The following is a 25544-nucleotide window of genomic DNA, read 5'->3' on the forward strand; positions in this document are numbered from 1 at the left end:
AGCACACTATCAGGCAAAACAACCCAATTTTTCAGGGATAAGCCCCCGCTAGAAATTTTATGTTCCCAGAACATCCCCATTGGTGTTAAGGACGTTGCCTAGTAACATTCCCAGTATGTCACGATGTGAAGTTCTTTTAAGGGTTGGGGGATGTTATTTGGCGGACCTTCACAGAACATTCAGGTTGTTCTCTGAACATTTAGGGAACCATAATTTATATGAGGGAGACATTACCTGGTGGACTTTTACAGAACATATAGGACATTTTTTGAACATTTAGGTAACCATAAATTATTTGTGGGGGGGATGTTATTTGGCGGACCTTCACAGAACATTCATGATGTTTATGATTTAGGGAACCATATTTTATTTGGAAATGTGATGTTCTCAGAATGTTCTCAGAACATCCCTGCTGCCCTTGTCAAAAAATTGAATATTAGAGCTAAATTGACTAACAAAAGCAACTGCTCAAACAAACACGATAAAATTAAGGTAAAAAAAATAAAAAAATAATTTAATGTCTAACAAAAAAGTGCACTTTAAAGGTATTTCCTGGATTGTTGTAATAATACCTTTTTCTGTAAAATACAAATCTCTTGCAGTAAGTCATTAGCTGACAACAGCACATGTATGAACTAATGTAACTACTGTATCACTGCATCAGCAACTACACAGTTACCGTCTTTAAATAAAGCAACATGCGGCAGAACATCAATGTTTCTGGATCATCACTGACTGAAGCACAGGCTCTACTCTTCAGCACAATGGTAACCTCACAAAACTCAGATAACAGAAACAACATTAAAAACTAACAGATCTCTCTAGATCTCTGCATCTTCACTTATTATAAACCAGTCTGACTTTAATTCTTTCATACCTTTGGAGAGAATCAATGAATCAGGACACTTGATGATGATGGAATGACCTTCATTAAATAACCAAATTCATCTGATCAGAATTGTTCTTACAATTTTAGCTGTACCAAGCATATCTTGAATTAAGAGCCCTAAAGCAAATGCTCACCTCCATAACAGTGACTTCATACTTTATTATTTTCAATAAAACATCAACATCTAAACCTCTGTTAATTCTCATTAAGAAGTTTTGTATGAAAGAAATAATGTCATACAGGTTTGTAATAAGTGTGGATGCTGAGATCTAGATCAGTGGTTCTTAAACCTGTCCTGGAGTTCCACCAGCCCTGCACATTTTGTTCATCGCCATGTATCTGACACATCCAGTCTCTACTAATGAGCTCATGAGGTGAATTTAAATTAGACATTAGATATTAAAGGAATATAAATTAGAATATTTTACTTTAATTTTACTGTTTTTGTTTGCTAGCCGCTTTTGCCAGTCATTGATCATTTTTAAAAAAATGTTTTTAATGATCTTTGCCATGCCATGCCATAAAATAACCAAAATGGAACGCACTTTCATTACCAAAAGAGGACTTTTTAGGAATGTCCCTAATGTTCTATAAAGGTTTGGAACTTTCGTCACCTTTAGAGAACTATTAGGCAAATATTATTGCGCAACGCAAGTTCATGAGAACGTTGCCTTCTACGTGGGAGCAACACAAAAATTGATCAGAAGTGATCATGTCATAATACGAATTTACAGTTGTTGTTTTTTTTGGTCTAAAACAGCCATAATATATGTACTGTTAAATCATGTATAAATAATAAAAAAATCATTTTTATCAGGGACTCAATCAAATTTTCACTGTAATTTCAATACATGCATCTGTACTAATTTCAGATGTACATGAACAATGGAACTATTGTAGTGATTGATTGTGGATTATTTCTCTTTCAGTTAGATAATTATTTCTTACTTCTTAGCCAAACATAACAGTGGGTGTTTGCTTTTTGTACAATCATTGGAGGAATCTACTCAATGTTGTTCCACATCTTTACTTTATGAGATGGTCCTTCACACACAAGGAATGAAACAGTGGGAATATCACAAATCAAAATAGTACACACTAATATATGATAATGTTTCTGAAATGAACTTTTGACATTTTTTATTATTGCTTAGCTAGATATTGCTTAGTTAGGTTCTTTGATTATAATACTTTACAACACCAGACCTTCTATTTACTCTATTATCCTAACGTCCTCATCTTATATACATGTACACATATTTAAGCGCTCTATAGCAATGTGAGAAAAGGGAAAGGTATTATAGGTGAAATTCCAATCACAATCATCCATAAATGAAAGTAAAACCAACTTGTCTTGGCTTGCAACTATTTTCAGTGTAGGGTGTAGGGTTAAACCAGTATGTTGTGTGAGACTGGAATCATTCTCCTCTCTTACTGGATGTGTTTTCTTCCTGTTTTAGAACAGAAACATGGCAGCTAGAGGTTGCAGTAAGTTATCTTTAAATAATTCTCAACTACTCTCATTATTTGATTTAACTGTTAATCAAAACATAAAGTGGGGTGTGTATGGGGTGCTAGGGGAGTGGGGCTTTACCACAATCATGGATTGTGATTGTTTTAAAAACTGTAAACTTTTTATGTTGTTATTGCAATGCAATATCTTTTGAGATGTATGCATGTTTTTATATGCTTTAGCCTTTATTGTGTAAGACTGTAAAGAGGAAAGAGGGCATTCAGTGATTATATTATCACTTTATGTGTTGTGAGTTTCTCACGGCGCTACATGAATTTAATATTTTGAAATGTTTGTTACTTAAGTGATATCATTGGGCACGTCTTTTATAGATGAAGAAACCAACAATCCAAAAACAAAAGTAGTCATACCTTAAAAATGTCTCTTTTTCCCCTCACAGATGACTTTCAGCTTGTTATCCCTGAAAGAGGTGAAAGAGTTAAGATTAATTCAAGATCTACTCTCACTGTGTCATGTCAGTTGTCACCTGCAATCAGTGCTGTTGACATGGAGGTTACTTGGTATGGTGGGACGTCTTGTGTTTGCACATATAAAAACAGAGAGATGACACAGGGTGTTGACTATGAAGGCAGAGCCAGTCTGTTCATTCATGACCTGATGAAAGGGAATGTGTCTTTGAGAGTGACAGACTTCAGAGAGTCTGATCTGGGAGTTTACATGTGCCAGGTCACCAGTCAAAATACAACACAGCAGATAACAGTAAATGTAGCAGAAGAAGGTAAGCACTTCATAACTCCACTAAGGATCAAGAATACTAAGTAGTAGTGTGCAATCCCAATAATCCCAATAGTAATTAATAAACTAGAGTTTAATGAATAGAAGTGCCTGTCCAATTAACACTTTTGTTTGTTTACATATGCAGTCTCTGCCATTTTCAAGGACCAGCACTTCTTTACAGTGGTAAGACAGCACCTTTTTGTGAAAAACATAACACAATATAATTTATTTATTTATTTATTTTTTAATTATTAAAACAACAAAAAGCTAGATCAGTACCCACTGGAAAAAGGAAATAAGGCTCAAACAAACTACTACAATATTTGCCAAAAGAGACACACACTTGTGTAGAAGTACACTAATTAGTAAACAAGACTCAGGTGGAGACAGTACATTTGCAAGTAGCCACAACAGGATACTAACAGTTCAAAATAAGAAAAAATGTGCATATATCAAATGATTTTTAGGAACTGGGAATATAAAAAGCTTACTGAAATGATGTGGGTGAAAGTAGGCATCAGGAACCAAGACTAAACTGGCAAAACCGATCCTCTGTTTGCTGTCTGTTTGTAGTGTTTGGGACTCAGAAGTCACGGATGAAAAATAATAAAAATAGCTTAATTATCTAATATAACACAAAAATAAGGCATATATATATATATATATATATATATATATATATATATATATATATATATATATATATATATTTGGAAAACTATCAAAAATCACAAAAAGTACCCTTCTGTCCATTTACTCCATAAATTTCAATCATCGTTGTGGAAATTGCATTTTCTTATAAGTCTAAAATAAGTCTAGCAACAGGTACATTATCTGCCAAATACATACATGTCTATGTAGCAAGGAATTTAGTAAGCTTTAGCCACTTGTGTTGTGACTCTTTCATTGTAAGGAATCACTGTAAATAAATCCTTGTTGTATTATGATATTATGTTTGTCCAGACAAGCTGAAATTCTAAATAACTTTTTCTCAATTAGGATTACAAAGTGGGGGACACAAGCAATGGTAAGTTTTTAAAATCACTAACTAACTGCCATCTGTAATGCAGGGTGTTTCAGAAAGGGTACAATTGCAACTCAAATATTTATTAACAAACAAAACGAGGAAATTCAGGCAAAAGGAGATGTACAAGGAGATGTTCAATTCCGAGCACGTATCAAAGTCACATGATTTTAGTAAATGAGGCTTAGTCATGTCAACTGTTTCAAAATGTTCGGAAATTTCAATGGTTTGCTGCGAGGGGCAAATATCTGGTTACCCAGATAAACCAGTGAACCCATTAATTAGACATTAGACATAAATTAGACATTTAATGATATCTTCGGAATGATAAAGTGCCGGCTATAGAACTCGGATTCTCTCTCAGATGGAGGAACATGTTCTATTGCCTCCTTCCCCAAAAGAGTTACCACTTCTTGTTCCATTATCAAAGCCTTCCCACACTGCCAGATGATCTACTCCAGCAGGAAACAACTGAGCTGGCTCCTGTAGAAACCTCCTCAGAGGATGCGAGCCTCCCAGTGCTGCAACATCCCCGGGCGGACACTGAGACCTGAACTTGCTGGAAACCACTGTGCTCCGAAGCACCAAGGGTGGCAGGGTTGGCAGAACGGTCCCCTGAAGGCACAGAGAAACGGTCACTGTATAATGAGATATGAGCCATTTCTCCCTGGAGGGGCCTGCCCTCAGAGGCCTGAGTACCTTGGCATCAGGCCCTCTTAAATTGCAAAACCCTCAGACCCAACTGGCAGAAATGGTTGTGTCCAAGCTGCCAAAGAGTCATCAGCCTTTCAAGACTGACCTCTAGTGTAGGTTGCAGGACTGAAGCCTTCCTCAAGAGGATGATGGTCCTTTGATCCATCCGCCCCTGGGAGGTCTTCTGGCTGCAAGTGCTGCCTCGACCTCCAGTCTCTATGAGGGAGACTTAAAGCAACCTTCAACTCTTTATATAGGCATCTAGACTTCTCAAAGCCAGGCGAATATTTCACCATTTAATTCCTCCAAATCAAATGCAGCCAAAGAACAACAGACACGTGTCTTCACAAAGTTGCTAAGTTCTAAATGACCTGGTGGGTAATTAGTGACTTGGGGACTGAAGAGCCAGGCTGAAAACAGTCTCCTCAAAGATCTCACCTCAGTGTGGAGATCAGGAAAAAATGGCATGCCCTGATGTGGAGGTTATGATTTAACAGACAGGGAATGTTTATCTAACTTGTTTTTAGGATGTCCTGCTTCTTGGTCAGCCAATCAATGTTTAACTCGGCCACGTCACAAGTTACAACCTTCACCCGCTCCTCATAAGCAGGAGAGTGCGGTGGCGAGTCCTCAAACTCTTCTACCTCGATGCTGAGCACATCCATCTCCTCGGAGCTGGAAAGCTACAGCACCAGGGTCTAAATATGGGGGGTAGAGCCAGAGAGAGAGCGAGTGCTAGATCTAGCGGGTGACGGTGGAGAAAAGGCTGGGCCCGTCTCTAACCCCTCCACTAGACCCATTTGTGATCCATCAGCTGGGCCAGAACCACGAGGAACACAAGCCTGGACACCGTCCTCGAAGAGTGCCCTGCCGGAGCGGAGCGTTCGCAGTGACGATCTAGATAAAAGGCTGAATATACTACATTAATATAGACATCACAAAGCCAGATGACTATTTCACCATTTAATTCCTCAAAATTAAATGCAGCCAAGAACAACCAGACAATTAAACATGGTTTGGATGATAGGCTGAATATATTATTAGAATAGTCTGCAATATAAAAAATAAAGAATTATAAAATAATACATTGCAAACATATATAATTAGTTGCATGTGGTCAGAGGAATGAGGAAAAAAAGGGAATCACTCATCTAGGTATAAAAAATACACTTCAAAATAAAAGTCATCTAACGCAAGTGTATTTTTAATCAAATAAATGCAGTTGGTGAGTAATATACTTAGATATAACAGACTTCTGTTTCTAGATCTTATTTGACAAGATGGTATTACTTTTTTATCTTTTATTTATTTTGTAGAGTTATCAAACCAATCTGCATATCACAGAGATTCAGACCATCAGCTTGAGGTTTGTGTGCACATTAATATATTAACTAACACACACGTTTTAATTAATAATTAATATCTTTTTTTTTTACATCATAAATACAATTCATTGCTAGACTGAAACTCAGCTTGCATCAATTTGAGGCATATTGCTCTCTATTCTTGAATTTTAAATTACTTTGTCAAACAAATATTTTGTGACACAATTTTACAGTATTAGAACAATTTCCCAGCTTTTTCTTAAAAATGGTCTTTCACAACAATTGACTTTAGTTTACTTTTGGCATAACATCCACATTTTTATTTAATCTCAATTAGGATTACAAGATGGGAAACACAAGATACAGTAAGTTGTTTTAGAATTGAATTACTATTGAGAAATATTTTACTTAGTGAACACCAAAACAATTTTCCCCTTATTTAAACAGCAAAAACATCTACAACAAACCATTTCACTGCTGTTTTACATTTTCCAAAAAAAATTTCAGCACAGAGGAAACATGTTACTCTTTCTCTTTTTTTTTTTTTTTTTTTTTTTTTTCTGGAGGCCAATGCCCCTCATATAACCATTATTTGACAGTTTGAGAAGCATCTGTCATAATCTATGTTATGTGTGGATCTTATTTGTAAAATACTCATGTATTTTGTTCACCATTAAAGAGTTATCGATCCGCTATGCATATTGCAGTGCTTCAGGGAAGGATCAACATAAGGTATGTGCACACATACTTTCACAATATTTGTGGTAGTGTCCACGTACACTCACTGCAAATAGCCACTATTTTCACTAAAAACGGCCAACAATTATTTAGATAATGTTTCACCTTTAGTACAAATAGCAAGTTACTTCTGTTAAAGGGTTAGTTCACCCCAAAATGAAAATTCTGTTATTAATTACTCACCCTCATGTTGTTCCACACCTGTAAAACTTTTGTTCATCTTCAGAACACAAATGAAGATCTTTTTGATGAATGCTGTCAGATTTCCTTCCATAGACTGCCTTTGCAACTGAAACTTTGACGCTTCAAAAAGTTCATAAATACATAGCTAAAAATTAACAAGCAGAATAATACAGTCACGATAGTCACACTTTTAGCTATGTATTTTAACTAGTATTTCGAAGAACAAAAACATGAACTTTAACTATTGGCTTTACATCATCAAGTCAGCTGTCACTACTTTGCTGCGAGGCCCTGGGGAGGCACGAGGCCATGTGCGGTCGCACACTTGGCATAGCCCTTGTGACGGTACTGGTTACAATGGAGAAACCGACAATGGTAAGTTCTAGAAATCATTGACTTTTTGTAATAATTATTAGTATTTGTATTGCAATTTTATTACTATATGTCGAAAAGCAATAATGTAACAGTTTAATACTTCACTGGAAGTTTGAAAATAGAATCTTTGGATCTTGCCTTTGAAGAGGGTGTATTTGTTTATTTTTCTCTTCATTATAGAATTATCATCCCAGGACATCACATCTCATCCAAGCCATCCAGACAACAAGCAGTCTGGGGCAAGTGTGCACTTTCATTACCTATTATTCACACATTATGTGTGTGTTTTAAATCTTTTTTATACAACATCATTTATAAATGAAACTGCATTTGTTCTTATCTCAATTAGGATAACAGAATGAGAACAGCAAAAAGTAAGCTGCTGTTAGACTTTGTTACCATTTGAATGTGCATTGTTCATTAAAAATTGTCAAATGAATTTTGTGATTTGATGTTTAATGTTTACTTTGTATGATACTAGATGATTCTTTATAGATAGTAAGTATGTGAAAGCACATAACTGTTAATCTCATTTACTTGTCATATGGACATATGGATTTTTTTTTTTACTCGTTTTGCACACCTCTCATAATCTATGATATGTGAATCTTATTTAAGAAGAGTGCTCAGTATTTTTCTGCTTTACAGTACTATCAAGTCAAGCTTCATATCACAATGAATCAAACAGGAGCCAACATGGGGTATGTGTACACATTCATACATTATGTGATTATTAAATTAAGCATAAATAATTGAATAATTCTCCACTTTTAATATTAAATCTATTCAATATAAAACTTAAAAATAACAAATGTTCTGCACTGTATTTGTTTTCATCTCAATTGGGATTCCAAGGTGGAAGTCTTGAGCAACAGTAAGTTCAAAAATCATTCTTATTCCACCGAACATTATATTTTGAGTGTGTAAGTAAAAGTGTGAGTCCATCTTTCTTACTTTTCCTCACAGATAACTTTCAGCTTGTTGCTCCCAGTACAGCAGAAGAACCAGAGGTTTCTTTTGGGTCTGATTTCATTATTCCATGTCACTTGTCTCCTGGAATCAGTGCTCTTGATATGGAGATCAGGTGGTCTAAGGGTACAGCCAGTGTTTGCCTGTTTAAGGACAGGCAGCTGACAGAAGGAGTTTGGTTCAAGGGCAGAGTGTGTCTGTTCATGACGCACAAGCTCAGAAAAGGAAATGTGTCCTTACATCTGAAAAACTTCATGTTATCAGATGTTGGAAATTACCATTGTCAGGTCATCAGTAAAGACAGAAGTGAGGAGATAAATGTAAGAGGTGAGCAGTCATCTACATCCGATCAATGTGCTCATTAATAATGTCCTGTCAGAATGAATCTGAACTGAAACAGAAATCTAGAAGTATGTAGATTGTACATACAATCAGTATGTGATCAGTAAACTGTTAGACTGGAGTGAACCGAATCTAATATGCTGTAGTGTATATGGTCATTTTCAGTCTTATCTGATATACTTGAACAAAAATAAACCATTCATCAGAGGGAAAGTATAAGACACCGAGACTGATATGTTAGGGCAATAATTCCTTGAATATTCCATATGAATATTAAGAGATGTAGTGGTGGCACAGAAAAACACAACCAGTAATCATGTATGAATCATACAAGGTAAACAACTTAATAAAAAAAAAAACCCTTTTTGGAATTTGAGACTTGAAATTTCAATATTAGAACATTTTAGATGACTTAATATGAATGTACAGTATAAACCTATTGAAATACATTATGAAAATCTAGCCGGTAGCTATAGCATAATGTTTTCCAGAATGCTATAAGGAAACTGTATGGGACATGCAATCATATAGTGTTGTATTTGTGCCAGTTAGATGTCTGTTTTTTTCTGATATCATATAAACCTATTTACACATCATGTTTTTCTTAGTAAGGATAAATCCTGGTGTTGAACCTGTGAGTCAGTCAGCAATTCAAGATGGAAATGCTCAGTTAATGCTACATGAGGTAAGAGAGCATAACCTCTCCCTTTACAATATCCATGGTAAATTATCCTTTACTTTCAAGAATATCAAATTGGACTTTTCAAATTAATATTGTGAAACAAATTAGAACATAAGACAAATAAAATAATAGTGCAAAGTCCCAAGAATAATAATGTAGCAATCAAACTTGGGTATTATTATTATCATTATTAATATTCAATTCTAAATACAGTTGTATATACATTGTAATACCATTGTAAACAACTGCATCTCATTTAGGATAAAATGACAAGGAAACCATCCAACGGTAAGCTGTCATATATATATATATATATATATATTTCATGTTGTTTTTTTATTGTGTTTTTATTTATCTTTAATTCATTATAGAATTAGCAAGGCACACTTCTCATCGCAGCGAATCGGATAAGAAACAACATGGGGTATGTGCACACATTAATATTGTGCATAAACATATTCACACTATTGTTTTAAAGTCTTCATTACATCATTCACTGATCAATAAATTAAGCATAAATAAATGAATTAATGCATCAATATTCGTCCCATTGTGTTCTCATACTGCACATTATACTGGCCTCATGTTGTGATTCTCGTAAAGAATCAACGTATAATGAATATTTGGATGTTATCTTGGATTAAAATCTCCTTTATAATTATACATTTTATGTTTATAAAATTCTATATTTTAAATCTCATCTAAATTAGAATTACAGCATGGGAGTCTCAAGCAATGGTAAGTTTTCTTGAAGTCATTAACATGAGTTAACATGAGAATATATATATATAGTGGTTTGTTTGTGTAAGTATAAAGGTGAAAGTAGTGCATGTAAGTCCATCTTTCTCTCTTTTCCTCAGATAATTTTCAACTTGTCATTCCACAAACAACTCAAGAAGCAACAATTTCTATGGGATCTGAATTCTTTGTTCCTTGTTCCTTGTCTCCTGAAATCTGTGCCACTGCCATGCAGATCAAATGGTTTAAGGAAACAGAATGTGTTTGCTTATACAAGAAGAATCACATGATTGAGGGGAGGGCTTACAAAGACAGAGTGAGTCTCGTCACTCATGAGCTGGAGAGAGGGAATGTGTCCTTACATCTAAGTAACTTCAGTGTCTCAGATGTTGGCGATTACTATTGTCAGGTCATCAGCAGAGGCAGAACAAAAGAGATTACAGTAGGGGGTGAGTATTCTGGGAGTCCATATACTGTACATCAGCCTAGTGCCCAAATTAACAATCTTTTGTCAGAATAAAGTAAAATTAAGTCACATAATCTTCAGCAGGAACATAAGCAGTAGTTTTGTTCTTGCCCAATCCTAGATAAGTATCAAAGAACACAAATCTCTTACAAACCTTTTCACACTTGAGTTATCGTGTTCTTAGTGAGGACAAAACCTGAAGTTGAACCTGTGAGCCTGTCACCAACTTCTCAAGACCGAAGTATTCAGCTAATGCTGTTTGAGGTAAGAAAAACTAAGGTTCATTCATTTGAAATGACCGCACATTACCATCAAAAGTGGTTTGAGTTAAATTTATTTATGCTATATGTCAAGGATATCAAGGTTTAACCCACTGGGGTTTGAGGTGTTTTTGGGTCATTCCCTGATATTTGTGCTTATTTCAATTACTTATAACATTTTCATGGCTGAAGTCTCTGTGATTACACTGTATTCAGCACAAACTCTGCCATAATAATTCTTGTCAGTTTAAGAACGTTTCTCAATCACATTCTAAAAACAATGGAATGGAATTATAAAAAAAATTATGTAATACAAAATTAAATAATAAAAATATTTTATTAAAAATTAAATTACATTTATTCAATGTTTTATTTTTGTTCATTCTATGTCTATCTTAGTCTCAACAAAGAAATTATTTACCATTTTTTAAATCATGTCAAGCCAATTTTATTGTAATTCCGCTAAATGTGGAGACATACAAAGGAACGAAGTGTTGTGCCTCCCAGCACCACTGTGCAACATAGATAAACGTATATAAACATACACATACCTAATCTATTGAAATAAGTACATATATTTTACATAAATACTTTACATATACTTTAAACATATACTATGGTTTACACATGTAACAACACAGTGTAAACAAAGAAGTGCAAAAAGAATTTTTTAGTGCAAGAAGATATTTATTTGGTGCAAGATGACATTAAGTGCATGAGGAGACAACAGACAGACAACAGCAGTGAGGATGTTAAAGAGTCCAGTGCACATGTACTGACAGAGGAAGGGAACACACACGGTATTGCACATAAACTGTATACTTCCAAATGAACAGTCCTTAGAGAAAAATAGCAGCAAGAGTTTAAGTGTCCAGTGAGGTGAGAATGGGTGTGTGTTGAAATGTTTCTGGTTCAGGAGGTGAGGTTTGGAGGGTGAGGTGGACAGATTGGAGTTGAGGGCTTCACAGCCTGGGGGAAGAAGCTGTTGAGCGGTCTGGCAGAGCGGGCTCGGATGCTCCGATACTGTCTTCCCAACGGCAGGAACTGGAAGAGACCGTGGGAGGGATGGGTGGGTCGTTCACAATGTTGCTGGCTTTGCTGAAGCATTGTGCAAAGAAAATATCCAGGATGGAGGACAGAGGGAAACACATGATTATTACACCCTCTATGCACTTTTTGCTGTATGGTCTTGCTGTCTGCAGCGCTGCAGTTCCCATACCAGGCAGGGATGCAGTTGGTCAGCACACTCTCAATGGGGCCCTGTAGAATGTAGGGGTTTGAGTGGAATTAGATATACTCCACAGGACGTGGAGTATATCTCTATATCTTCAGTCAGAGTATTTTCTTTGATTTACAGATAGAAAAAATATGGACTGAAGAGGAGACAAACAAAATGGATGAATCTGCTCTAATGACAGGTAAGAGTAATCAGTGTGTAATTTCATTTCAAATCTGCATGAAAGGTCAGATCCAACAAACAGCATGTTCTAATATAGGAACACTATTAATAAAATACTATTAACATAACATGTTATTTCCATTTTCAGAGATGAAAGTGAACAATGTGCAGGAGCTTCAAAAAATGTTGATTAAGGCTTACACAGAAAAAGACAGACAACTGGAAAGAACTGAACAGGACTTGAGAGAGACCAGAATGGACTTGGACAGAGTCTTAAGACTCAGTCCTCATGCTCAGTTTCTGGACAACCCAAATCATTTTTAATTGCCAAGAAATTTACCTAACGTTTTTTATTATTATTATTACAATTGATTTTTTTTTTTTTTTTTTTTTTTTTTTTACAATTGATAGTAATTTTATTATAATCAATATTTCAGATTTGTTTTTTTTCCTCCATTTCCTCCATTAAATATTTTATCCTATCAATCAATTTACACTTATAATTAATGTTTATTTGTAAATTTCTATAAAATAAAATAAAGCATCTTAAAAAAAACGGTCATTCATTTGTTCATTAATGAATTATGTCCGTGAAATAGGATTTCTTTATATTAGGATTTCTTTATTCTCCGATTAGCAACATATTATTTTCAACCAATTTAGCAATAACGTGGTGTATTGTTCTCCTTAGAAGGACTTATAAACAACAGCATATCACAGACATCCGTCAGAAATGTGAGCTGTTGTAATTTTCACTTTAACGACAAATACGGACATTCAGAACTCATTTTCATGAGGTGAAATTAATAGGGTTAGACAGATTATTTATTTATTTATTTATTTATTTTTTGGAAAATGTATTTCCATGAGCGTATAATGTTCACATAACAAACCAAGGACTGGGGTTCCCTCAGTTTGATTTATCAGATTACTTGGCGTCATTACATCATTACAACGGAACGCCAGTGCCCCTGCGTGGACACAGTAGTGTAGTGCAGCATCTCACACATTTAACCCTCTACTGCACACGTTGATGGCATATGAAAAAAAAAAAAAAATTCCACATCATTTTTTTTTTTTGGTTCATTTTGGAACATTTCTTTGATAAATAATAATAATAGCCTAATAAAAATTATAACAATTTACTCCCCAACCTCCCCCCACCCCAAAATATTTTTTGTTGCCTCAGTGCAACATTGAAAAATTATCATAAGACAATGCTCAGAGAGGATTTTTTTTCCAAAAAAAAAATGTCAAGAAATCATTAAGTAAAAAGGGAAAAACACTTGAAAGACATTGATATATTGAATTGCATAGGTCTGTATCATGTAGTGTGTCATGTGATACAATGTACTGTACTTCATGTAGCTATAATAAGATTGCACTCCATACGAAAAAGCAGTTCTTCTCTGCTGTGAGGTATTGTCCAAAACATCCTTGAAAAGTACCCCTCATCGCACAACATTGCCCTGAGGCAACCAAAAGAAAAACTGGATTTCTGAACATGCAAAATAAAAAACTTCATAAAACCTTACAAAAGTCTTCTCTACACACACACACACACACACACACACACACACACACACACACACACACACACACACACACACACACACATTTTTTTATGTACAGTATGTCATTTTAAATAAGATTACTAAAGCAAATAATCTTGCCTTCTTCTTACTCCTGTGACCATGTGTCACTCAGATCAGGACGTGTCCCACCTTCAAATGGTGCTTGATAGTGACTCCCACACCTTCCTGGACTGTTCTTGGTTGTAATCAATTTAAGAAAAATGTACTAAACACAGGGCTTAAGTAAACAATGTGTAAACAACAGTAAAATGTTTAAACTCACTTTACCCTTCGGCCACATTTTATCAAAAGATTACACACGTGAACAGTTTGAAATGCTCAGTTTCATGGGGTGATATGTTGGAACATGATTTTAAAATGTGAGGATAAAAACCAAGATAGTGAAGTTGCTGCGAATGAGTGTTTTCTTGCAGTATACATAACATAATGTTCTTATAAAGCTCTTAATCCAAGGAAAACAGGTAAACTGATTCAGAATCTTTACAAATAATCAGGAGTTAGAATTATAAAATTGCTCTTCAAGGAAATATCTCTCAAACTGATAGCAAATGTAATATCACTGATATTTAAAGTGTTCTATAACACAAAAGCTACCAGTGGCATAACGGTGAATAGTGTTTCTAAGACCCGTATGTGTCACATGGACATCTGCAGCTGATCCTGGATCAGCTACATTAACTCCGAGCCTCTCTTGACTTCCTTTAGCGAGGTCACGTCTTGTGGTATATCTGTACTGTATATGTGCGTGTGTAAATTGGTAAAGACAGTGAGAAAGAATGGAGGAATTGGCAGAGTATCATGGCCCCATCAGTAAGAGCCAAGTAGAAGAGATCCTGAACGAAGCGGGCAGAGATGGCAGCTATCTGATCAGAGACAGCATGAGCGCAGCGGGCTCTTACTGCATCTGTGTGCTGTGAGTAACATTACTGCATCTCTGTTTTGCGAGTAGCATTATCTGCAGAAATCTGTAACAGCGCTGTAGATCTCAACTACTGGGTTGTGACCAATGCGTCAAATGTGTCACGGGTGTAACTTTTAGTTTTGGGACAGCATGGGAAAAAAATGCAAAAATTATTTTGAGTTTAAGATATTTTATAAACTTACCTATATATTAGGCCTACTTTAAAGCTCCAGTTAAAACAAAACAGTCCACTACATGGTACAAAACAATCTACCTACTGTAATAAGAACACTGCTACAAAAGAATTGAAAGAATAGTAATATTAATACTGTTGCACGCACTTTGAGGTTATTTTTTTCCCACTACAATCGATAACTAAGACTCAAGATGGCCTACTTTGCGTTTGTATGAATGAAAAGAGAATGATTTGAGAGACATGAGAGTAGCGCCGGTTTCATTACAGTGTTGAGCGTTTGGGCGATGGAAATCGCTGGATGGCTCGATTCACCAATCAGCGGGGGCAGTTGCATAAACAGCTTCTAAGTTAAATAATTTAACGTTTAACAGGCTAATTATTTGAAACTTAGCAAACTGGCCGCTCCAGTAGTAGGCCTAAGATAAAAAGTTTTGTCTAATAGTCATGGTAACTATGAATAAACCTTAATTAAACAATTTAATAATCAATTAAAAAAAAAGAAATTCATACCTGTATGATGTTAAGCTGTTGCCACATTGGACTTGCCACAGTGGTTTGGAAAATGAATGGATGGATGATTCAGCTGCAGGCCATCTTCTGGCACGACATGGGAATGGACTATGCATGGAGCGGTCTTTAGAAGGCCAGCTGGAAAACTTCCGGTGAAATGTACCGCATTTGTTGTAGTACGGAAGAGTATTAGGGCCAAGCATTAATAAAAAAATAAAACCATCTCGAGATTAAAGTTGTTAAATTTCGAGAAAAAACTCGTTAAATTTCGAGAAAAAAGTCGAGATAAAATGTTGAGAATAAAGTAATTAAATTACTAGAAAAAAGTCGTTAAATTATGAGAAAAAAATCGTAATTTAACGAAGTTGTTCTCGTAATTTAATGACTTGTTTCTCATAATTTAATGACTTTATTATCAACATTTTATCTCGACTTTTTTCTCGAAATTTAACGACATTTTTCTCATAATTTAACGAATTTGTTCTCGTAATTTAACGACTTTTTTCTTGTAATTTAATGACTTTTTTTCTCGTAATTTAATGACTTTATTCTCAATATTTTATCTCGACTTTTTTTCTCGAAATTTAACGAGTTTTTTCTCGTAATTTAACGAGTTCATTCTCAATATTTTATCTCGACTTTTTTCTCGAAATTTAACGATTTTTTTTCTCGCAATTTAACAACTTTAATCTCGAGATGGTTTTATTTTTTTATTATTGCTTGGCCCTAATCCTCTTCCGTAGTTGGTGTGTCAAGCCTTAATAATGGGGCACGTTCAAGCTCAAACTGGTGCGCAACGTTTTGCTACGTTTTCCGGGTTGAACGACATGTTTCCTGGAAACGGTGTGCATCGGTGTGCAACCATCACCATAGACAGTAGTGTGCAAGGGGTTTGAGATGCATTTTCTCTCGTTTGGTGGGCGTGTCAGAAATGTCAGCCCAATCAGCGGCAAGATGTATATAAACCACGCGGTAATAAAGAGACAGCTCGCACAATGAGTAATGTAATATAAAAATACTATACTTATATATTTTGCTGTTGTATTGAGAAGTGACACTTTAATAAACTTTGCTATACTCCTCTGATTATATAATGGTAAATATTACAATATCAAAGCACAACAACAGTGATCAGCAATAATGATAAGCCTAATTAAAACAAACAATAAAAATAATATAGATCATAACACAGTCTTAAAGGTAAGAAGTGGATTATCCTTCACCTGAAATGTTTGTCTTTTCATCCTGAAATGCAAGGCAAGTGTTGTATCACAATAATTAGAAGGTTCCACAAATCCTTTCACTGGATTGTGATGTTATCTTTTATTCTGGACGGCAAGGGCAGTGACTGTAACATCGAGTGTATGTTGCAGTATTAAACACCTATTTATACCAACTTAATCAGGCTCCGAAAATTCTTCAAAAAGAACACAAAGAATGTCCTTCTCAGCTGCCATTGTTGCAACTCTTGCGTCATCAGAACGGGGTGTTCAGTTCAACGCACCACCGTTTCCGTTTAAAAAACGTTTTGCAACGTTTTGTCGGGGCTGAACGCAGCCCAGTTATTCAAGCGCAAGACGACATGAATCAAAAATAATTCAAAATAATTAAATAAATAAAGTCTCAGTGTTCCTCCTCGGAAAAAAATCGACCTTCAGTTTTCACACTTTTGTGTTAAAAAACGTGTCAACACTTTGTAAATTAAAGAAGAATGCTTCTCTGCCGCCATCTGCTGGTTATAATGGTAATGTCTTTTTTATTTTTAAATAAAAGTGTTTTATATGAAATGTTGGATTTCCTACATCTTGAAATGTTCGGTTTTACAAATAGGGACAATCTCAGAAGGATGAACAAATGTTTTTGGTCATCACATTAAAAATGACATTTGAAATGCTGGAAAAACATTGTGCATGCGTGTCAAATTAGGCTACAGAAGCAGCGTTTCTTTTTCAAGTGTTCCCATTAGCTTTGTCTTTATCAAAAAACTGGTTTATTGGCAAATTAGGCAAAGGTTATGATTGCGTTAAAATATAAATAAATACAACATAACAGTTCACCGGAAATTCCCAAGCTGGCTTAATGAAAACCAGGAAGTAACCGTGCATTTGGTCCTTTCATTTGGCGCGCGACTCTCACTGTGCATTATGGGTCTCTAGCCGTTGAGAGTACATTGGTTATAGGGCTTGTCCAAATACCCACACTTGCGGTCTTTGCACTTGACCACTCGTTTACTTAGGCTATGGCGTATTTTCATATATTTGGCCCAAGTTCATCAGTGGGTGTGAAGATCACGAGTGCGTGTAGAAATGTTCATTACCGGATGGGACACTGTGATTTATTTTGATTTTCAATGCTTTGCATCTGGTCATTAGTCCCTACAGACAACACAATTGTAAATATGGTTCTTCTAATTAAGTGATAAAAAGCAGTTGCAAATGATGTACAAAATACAAATAGGCTACTCATCTTTGCACAATGTAAAACACTTTATGTTTTTCTTCCAAATTATATGTTAATTAATTTAACTTACAGTGTAATGTTTTCCTCGACATCTTGCAATTTCAGGACATGTGAGTTGATGCATAATGGGATACAATTAGTCTCGAATACCACTTAGAAGTAGTATGCGTTAAGGGCACTGAGCTTTGGCATTTTTAAGACATGGGAAAATCTTGCGGACTTACTTCCTGTTGTGTGCATACGCTCTCAAGTGGCCATGGCCAAGACCGCAAGAGTAGGTATTTGAACAGGCCCATACACTCATTATTGCAGTGCATTGTGGGATTGAATGAGTGCACTTGATAATGTCCACTATGGTTTTTCAGACACCACTACAGATGGCTGTCCCCTAAAAAATAAGTTGATTTTAAATTTCATGGCATCAACATATCTCAAAAAAGTTGAGACAAGGATATGTTTAATAAGCATCCCCTTTTTTTTTTATAACAGTCTGCAAATGTCTGGGGACTGAGGAATGTTGTCCCATTCTTGTCTAATACAGGCTTCTAGTTGCTCAACTGTCTTAGGTCTTCTTTGTCACATCTTCCTCTTTATGATGCGCCAAATGTTTTCTATGGGTGAAAGATCTGGAATGCAGGCTGGCCATTTCAGTACCCAGATCCTTCTTCTACGCAGTCATGATGTTATAATTGATGCAGTATGTGGTCTGGCATTGTCATGTTGGAAAATGCAAGGTCTTCCCTGAAAGAGACGATGTCTAGATGGGAGCATATGTTGTTCTAGAACTTGGATATACCTTTCAGCATTGATGGTGCCTTTCCAGATGTGTAAGCTGCCCATGCCACACGCACTCATGCACATCTTGACTTCTGAGAGACACTGCCACTGTGAGAGGCTCTTTTTATACCCAATCATGTTGCCAATTGACCTAATAAGTTGCAAATTGGTCCTCCAGCTGTTCCTTATATGTACATTTAACTTTTCCGGCCTCTTATTGCTACCTGTCCCAACTTTTTTTGGAATGTGCAGCTCTCATGAAATCCAAAATAAGCCAATATATGGCATGACATTTCAAAATGTCTCACTTTCAACATTTGATATGTTATCTATATTCTATTGTATATAAAATATAAGTTTATGAGATTTTTTAGTTTGTAAGTCTCTGGGGCCCATTCAGCTGTTTGGGTACCCATATTCTTCAAAATATCTTCTTCGGTGTTCAGCAGAAGAAATAAATTCATACATGTTTGGAAAAACTTGAGGCTGAGTAAATGCTGACAGAATTTTAATTTTTGAAGGGACTAAAAATAGCTACAATACTACTATCTATTGTGCAGCAAATAACAATAGTTAATAATAACTGTGTGTAAATCTTCAGGTGTGCTGGATGGATTTACACCTACAGAGTTTTCAAACGAAAGGACGGCCTTTGGACAATAGAGGTACGAATAGATGATTTTTTTATCTTTCCTCAAGTGAAACCTGGACATAGGCCTACATGTAATTTCACAAATACAGATACTTCTGTTTTAGCATATGTTGTGTGTGATCACTTCTGCTAGCAAAATGTAATGCCACTGTTATTTATAAAACAAGAGCTATGCTATACACTGAAGACTGCAGAAGTACACAGTGCACACATAACTTTTTTTCTCAGTTTGGTGTCAGTGTTGCATTTCTATTTATATCTTGACTCACCACACATTTAATAGCCAGATCACCAATGTACATCTGTTATGTTTTAATATCACCCACACAACTCATACACGTCAAGGAAATGGCAAGATGTGCATCCTGAGATCTGATAAACAGATACACATTTCGGTTCCTTGTCACATTAAAATGGGCATTTTAAAATGAGCAACATCATATGATTTATCTCACATCACTGTGCTTCCTGTAACTGATCAGCATTAGCCACCAGCCACACACAGCCACAGCAAAATACCACAAAGCTCTTTTTATTTATAAATGTATTTACACTCATTCGCTGAAATGGTAGTACCACAAGTTTTTATATATTATTTTGGTAACACTTTACAATAAGGTTAATTAGTTAACAACATTAGTTAACATGAATCTTTGTTAATTTCAACATTTACTAACATTATTAAAATCTTGTTAACATTAGTTAATGCACTATGAACTAACATTAACAAACAATGAACAACTGTATTTTCATTAACCAACGTTAACGAAGATTAGTAAATACAGTAATAAATGTATTGCTCATGGTTAGTTCATGTTAGTTAATACATTAACTAATGTTTAACTAATGAACCTTATTGTAAAGTGTTACCATTATTTCTTAGTTACCATCACTATTAAATTGTACAATCAAGAATTGAGGTATAGTATTTTAAAAATTATTTTTTTAACATAATTATTTTTATTTATTATATTTTTCAGGTGGCTCCCGGGATGAAGGAACGACTCTTTCGAAAACTCAGTAACCTCATTGATGCCTTTAAGATCCCGGACCAAGGCATCTCAGTTCCTCTTCTGTATCCTGTGAACAAACCTAAACAGTAACACACAAGTAAAAAAAACAAACAAACAAAAAAACACCTCACTGTTTTTACCTGCTGTAAATGTATGCAAGGGGTTTTCTATGTATGAGAAAATACCCCTGAATACAGGGGAGGAGGCTCTTAGTCTAAGGGTAGAGATTTTGTAAAAATGATGTAAATTGTAAAAAAAATGTATGTAAGTGTATTATATATATCAGGAAGGATCAATAATGGTTGTTGCCTTTTAAATCAATATCAATATCAAAATTGAAAATAATCAACAAGATAAAAATAATTGTAAGAAAAAAATGCCCTGCTAGAATATATATTAACCCTTGTGTGTCCCTTATTTGTGAATCACACTCAGGTTCCTTACAGTCAAAAGTGACTGGACACCTGAAATGTAACTTATTTTTTTCAGTAAAATCAGTGTAATACATTTCTGTTCAATGAAAATATCCATTTCTCCCATTGATAATAACAATAAAAAAAGATTTTTCAATTAATGCAGTATTTCAGGTTAAAATAGTGTCAAGTCCTTTAAAATCCATTTTTTTTTGAAGGCAGATTAGCGCCATCTGGTTAGAGGATAGAAAGAAAACGTGTAATACCATGGTGTAACCACTAGATGCATGTACAGTTCTCTGTGGAGAGGCTTGTGAATTCTCTATTTGGTTTTGGACATATTGTGTGTGTGTGTGTGTGTGTGTGTGTGTGTGTGTGTGTATTCAAGAGACACCTCGTGTGACTTTTGCATTTTGGGTATGTTACAATGTCTCCCCTTACTTTTGATTTATTGATTTTATTTCACATATTCTCAATTTTCAGTTAGTCTTACCAGTGAATTTCTCTATGTGTGTGTGTCTATTTGCAATCTTGATGGTTTACAGTCTCCTTTCATTGCTGTGTGCTTTTTTTCTTACATTGTGGATGACATTGATTCTATTTCACACATTTCCAAAAATTTGCTGTTACAGTGGTACACCTTCATTTGTGTGTGTGTGTGTGTGTCTGATTTGCACTCTTGATGTTTTAGAGATTCATCCCTTCACTATTTTGTGCTTTTTCTGCATTGTGGCTGCTTTGTAGATTGTACAAACAAAAAATTCTCTGTATTTCATATTTTTGCCCATTTCCTATGGTTGGCCAATTTTGACCGAAGACCCTGAGTGTGACTTTTTTTACAACCACTTAGCCTGTTCAAATCATGGCCTCAATTTTTTTGTTCACATTCCAAGTGCCATAAAAGTCACCAAATTTCGTACCATTCCAATGAAGTTGTTTAAAAATAAATAAATCAAAAATCAAAACTCTTCAGTCAAAATTCTACAGTCAGAAGTGACCGGCCTCACTTAAATAACTGTCCATTCCTTACTGTATGTTACATTGTACATATCTCTACTGTGTACTGTCAGTCTGCCAACAAACTGTTTTCTTCAATGTTTTTTTTTTTTTTTAAAGAACCACATTGAATTAGCTATAGATTCAACAATATTTATTCAGACAGCATCATTAAATATAGATAGCCAGCTATATATCACTACAGAGAAACCCAGAGAGAAACTTTTCTGACCATGATTGCTATCTTGTTTTCAGTCTTGTAATGAGAGTTTAATAAGTGTTTCTGTCTAAAACTGGTCTTTGCAAATTCTACTTTTAGTGACTGTCTGAACTGTAAAACAAAACTGTTCTGTTCATATTTTATACTGAAACTTCATTTAGTGCCACGCTTCCTGCAATAATACTATCACACTAACGTTAAAAACAAAATTGTTTTGATTTAAAAGAATTTATTGTAATTAAATTCAGAGCCTTTCTAGTGTTATAAATAATAAAAAAATATGCACAATTTACTTTTTTTTTCCCTCCACAGTCACAAAAATGATTTGCAGAATAGATAATGTTCTATGTGACTCTTTGTGATTCTTTGAACTTATATAAAACATTGATTCCTCAGTGTTTGAATGCTCCACCCTCTTGAATGAATCACTCTGGAGTGAACAAGATCTTCAGCTGTTCTGTGCAAATACTCAAACATAGTCGCAACACAGAAGAAAGGGTTAAATTTGCATTTTTATTTATAAAAAGGCCACTGCCCAAAGTACTTTGTTTTTAAATGAGGCTCGTTTAACAAACTGCATTAATCTGTGTACATAAAGCCTATCAGCCAAATATACACCACAGGAACTTGTTTGGCCAAAGAGAGGACACTGAAGTTTTTTTAGTACTTGACTTTTGAGAGAGGAAAATGATTTGATCATGAAAAAAATTACATATTCCTTTTTTTTTCACTTCAGCAATGATTGTGATAATGACAAAGATGCAAACTAAGATAAAAAGGAAAATATTTTCGCCACAATTTTTTTCTTCGTGCAACGTAATCGTACTTCAATTGAAATGAACATCTGCAAAGTGTCGGAAACATAACGTGCCTTCAGAGCAACTCTTGCACAAATCTGTTAAATATTTGCACGCTCTAAAAATTCAGTCTAATGCATTTATCTCTTCACCTTATATTCAGTGCAAATATATATCTCAGATTAAGATTACAAAGCTTGATGGTACAGCATATCCACAGAATTCACAAGAAAATACATTTACTCCTAATTCTCTTGAGTGTCATTTATAAATAGTCCAGAATCTATAAACAGTCTACAATAGTCCATTAATGATATACAAGTCCATATCAAGAGTCCTACACACAGAACGTCTACCCACAGTGCTGCAGACTTTAATAGTTTGGAAAAGACAAAAATACCGTTCTTCAGCAGGTGATTCTTTCATTTCCTTACACATCTTCCTCCTCAGGCCTCCAACTAGTTTCGAGAGGGATCAGAAAAGGATAAATCCAAAACGTTGGAGCTTTGACACTCATTCAGAAACCGAAATGACAGACACGTGAAGGGAGTTTCACATTAAGTGTACATCAAAAGCAACAGAAAAAGAGAGAAATCACGTGAGAGTAAATAAAAAAAGAGCAGCATATTCAGTGTAAACTGGACATGTTTATGCCACTGTGTTTATATCCTGGGGTATGTTTACAAGAATTCGCCTCGCAGGCATTAGCATTCAAGTTTTTGGCTCCTGCTAGCCAAACCCCTCCCCACCAAAAACATAAATAAATAAAAAACAAAAATAAAATAATCAAAAAATAAATAATTGCATATAACTAAGGCATGTGATGAATACTGAAGTTGTTTATGTACGATATGTCTAAGCCCGTTTCAGGTGATCGTTTCTAGCAGACCAGGAAGGCACAATTTCCACATACATATTTTTTATTTTTTTTTTAATTTCTACATTGGGAAAAAAAAAAAAAAAAAAGAGCAAACTGTACAGTTTTAGCAAAAAGGAACAGATTTGTCTTCCACAGCAGCGGCGTAATTCTCTCAGCTTCGTCAACACCGATTAAGCAGAAACAACACAAGATGGTGGTGAGCTCTTGCCAAGACTCCAAACACTGTGAATCTCTTGCAGCCCAGGGGTTAAGTTTTGTGACACTTTTGAGTCCGATACTTCTCCGGGACTCTAGAACACAGTTGTGAATTTGACGGTTCCAGAGCGCTGTTAAAACGTTGGGTTCAAATGACGTCGGGTGTCATTTTAACTGCGAAGGCCCTGAAAGCCTTCTATGCAAATCCTGGAATGCAAATCGACTGAAAATTCTGAAACTTTTACCAGCACTCAACGTAATCACAAGGAAACCCCTCAGGTTTGCAAGATTTAATGCCATAACCAGTTTTGACTTGACATTCCCATAAAGTTGGATGATTACTGTACACACTCAAGTGAGAGAATCAGCATGTGTAGAGATGAAGACTCCTTAATGTATGTCTAGAACAGTCACAGGTGAATCGTTCTCTGCGCCTTTAGATTGGCAAGCAAGGCTTGTTCTTTAGTAAGAACGGTTAAGCCACTGTAAAACAAGAAAGACTAGAAAGAAACAAAACCGAAAAACAGGAATCTGAACTTGCTAAGAGTGCATCAACGAATGCAAAACCAAAATCAATACCATCATTTGTCACATTTTAAAGGCAATAGAGTCTTTCTCACTTCGTTTGGTTGGAGTTCTAAAAAAAGCTGAAGAGATATGTGGTAGCTTGGAGTGTATAAAGGGGTGTGTTGGCGTGTAGAGGTGTGCTGAAGTGCCGCTGTTACCTGCGACCAGTTTCCACATGTCTGATCAGATGAATGTTGAAGGGGCTGTCTGCTAGCTCGGGGTGTTGTTCAACAGGCAGAGCGTAGAACCCATCATACCCTGAGACACGGCCCTCAGCAATAAGCTCATCCTTTTCTTTATCAGTCCATGACAAACTTCCGCCCTCACCCTCCAGGACCCTCTTCTGCTCCCGTAGCCATGCCCCTTGCACAGCTCGTATTCGCGCCGCCTCCAGCACACGTGTGCGTTCTTCCTCCGGCGATGCTCCATAGCGAATGTTAAAGCTAAGGGCCCCCTGCTGGAGCACAATGTCAGCGAATCGCCGCATTTCCCCTCCAACCATAGCACTTATCTGGGACACAGAGACGTTTACCCCATTCTCCAACACTCTGACTCCGCCTCCGGCACCGCCGCCGGCCACTCCCAAATCTGCCTCCAGTGGGCCGGCCTTGGTGAAATAGTGTGTGTCGCGCCCTTCCACCGTGAAATGGAGGCCTCGCAGGTATATAGCACCGTTCAGTACAGCTGCCACGCGACGGCTGTCCTCGCTTGCCACGCCGATTATCTCAGTCGCCACCACTCCATCACGGACAGCGAATTTCACACCTTTGCCGAAAATTGAAGAAACGGCTGAGAAAATCGGCCTGCGGCCCTGTCGACCTCCGATTTTCCCATTGGCTGGTGTCATGGGGAGGCGATCCAACGAAATAAAGTTTTTCAAGTGCTTTTGAAGGTCACACTGGATGCCGAGTACGATCTGTAGCGAGATGTCATGAAATAGTTATTATCAGTCTTGTTTGATTGGTGCACAAAAATAACTCTCAAAGGAATAGTTTACCAAAAAATGAACTCACGTGACCGGATTAAGTCTGTTAGTTG

The 25544-nt window shown here is 35.9% G+C and overlaps 3 protein-coding genes across 9 annotated transcripts in view; 2 read left to right on the forward strand and 1 right to left on the reverse strand.

Moving 5' to 3' along the window:
* Positions 1-37: 37 nt before the first annotated feature.
* LOC125266471 lies at positions 38-13450 on the forward strand. Of its 3 annotated transcripts, XM_048187169.1 has the most exons (21): positions 38-2377; positions 2803-3141; positions 3286-3323; positions 4140-4167; positions 6174-6223; positions 6520-6547; positions 6862-6914; positions 7367-7478; positions 7659-7717; positions 7828-7852; positions 8127-8179; positions 8334-8352; positions 8445-8774; positions 9398-9474; positions 9732-9759; positions 9843-9895; positions 10182-10209; positions 10332-10658; positions 10860-10939; positions 12293-12353; positions 12483-13448. In XM_048187169.1, the coding sequence occupies exons 1-21, from the start codon at positions 2359-2361 to the stop codon at positions 12656-12658; spliced, it is 1983 nt and encodes a 660-aa protein (XP_048043126.1). In that variant the 5' UTR covers positions 38-2358; the 3' UTR covers positions 12659-13448. The 3 variants fall into 3 exon arrangements, with proteins under 3 accessions (XP_048043126.1, XP_048043125.1, XP_048043127.1); XM_048187168.1 differs by lacking the exon at positions 38-2377 and having other exon boundaries at positions 2643-3141; positions 12483-13449; XM_048187170.1 differs by lacking the exons at positions 38-2377; positions 10182-10209 and having other exon boundaries at positions 2643-3141; positions 10445-10658; positions 12483-13450.
* Positions 13451-14541: 1091 nt separating this feature from the next.
* Positions 14542-22485, forward strand: sh2d1aa (SH2 domain containing 1A duplicate a). The gene is made up of 3 exons (XM_048187171.1): positions 14542-14842; positions 19375-19438; positions 20406-22485. Exons 1-3 carry the CDS (start codon positions 14706-14708, stop codon positions 20526-20528), a joined length of 324 nt encoding a protein of 107 aa, XP_048043128.1. The 5' UTR covers positions 14542-14705; the 3' UTR covers positions 20529-22485.
* Positions 22486-22561: 76 nt separating this feature from the next.
* The window catches only part of tenm1 (teneurin transmembrane protein 1), a 188229-nt gene continuing 185246 nt past the window's right edge, over positions 22562-25544 (reverse strand). For all 5 annotated transcript variants that reach the window (XM_048187159.1, XM_048187160.1, XM_048187164.1 and 2 more), the window contains one exon: positions 22562-25422. In XM_048187159.1, coding sequence (XP_048043116.1) covers positions 24661-25422 — 762 coding nt within the window. In that variant the 3' untranslated portion in view covers positions 22562-24660. The remainder of the gene's footprint in view (positions 25423-25544) is intronic.

Source organism: Megalobrama amblycephala, linkage group LG4 (assembly GCF_018812025.1).
Source record: "Megalobrama amblycephala isolate DHTTF-2021 linkage group LG4, ASM1881202v1, whole genome shotgun sequence".
NCBI classification, from domain to species: Eukaryota; Metazoa; Chordata; class Actinopteri; order Cypriniformes; family Xenocyprididae; genus Megalobrama; species Megalobrama amblycephala.

Coding starts and splice junctions, on each gene's coding strand:
- LOC125266471 (XM_048187168.1), top strand. CDS start 2,781: ATGTCTCTTTTTCCCCTCACAGATGACTTTCAGCTTGTTATCCCTGAA. Junction 6,224..6,519: donor ATTCAGACCATCAGCTTGAG/GTTTGTGTGCAC, acceptor AATCTCAATTAG/GATTACAAGATGGGAAACAC. Junction 10,659..10,859: donor AAAAGAGATTACAGTAGGGG/GTGAGTATTCTG, acceptor TCGTGTTCTTAG/TGAGGACAAAACCTGAAGTT.
- sh2d1aa (XM_048187171.1), top strand. CDS start 14,706: ATGGAGGAATTGGCAGAGTATCATGGCCCCATCAGTAAGAGCCAAGTA. Junction 14,843..19,374: donor TCTTACTGCATCTGTGTGCT/GTGAGTAACATT, acceptor GTAAATCTTCAG/GTGTGCTGGATGGATTTACA. Junction 19,439..20,405: donor ACGGCCTTTGGACAATAGAG/GTACGAATAGAT, acceptor TATATTTTTCAG/GTGGCTCCCGGGATGAAGGA.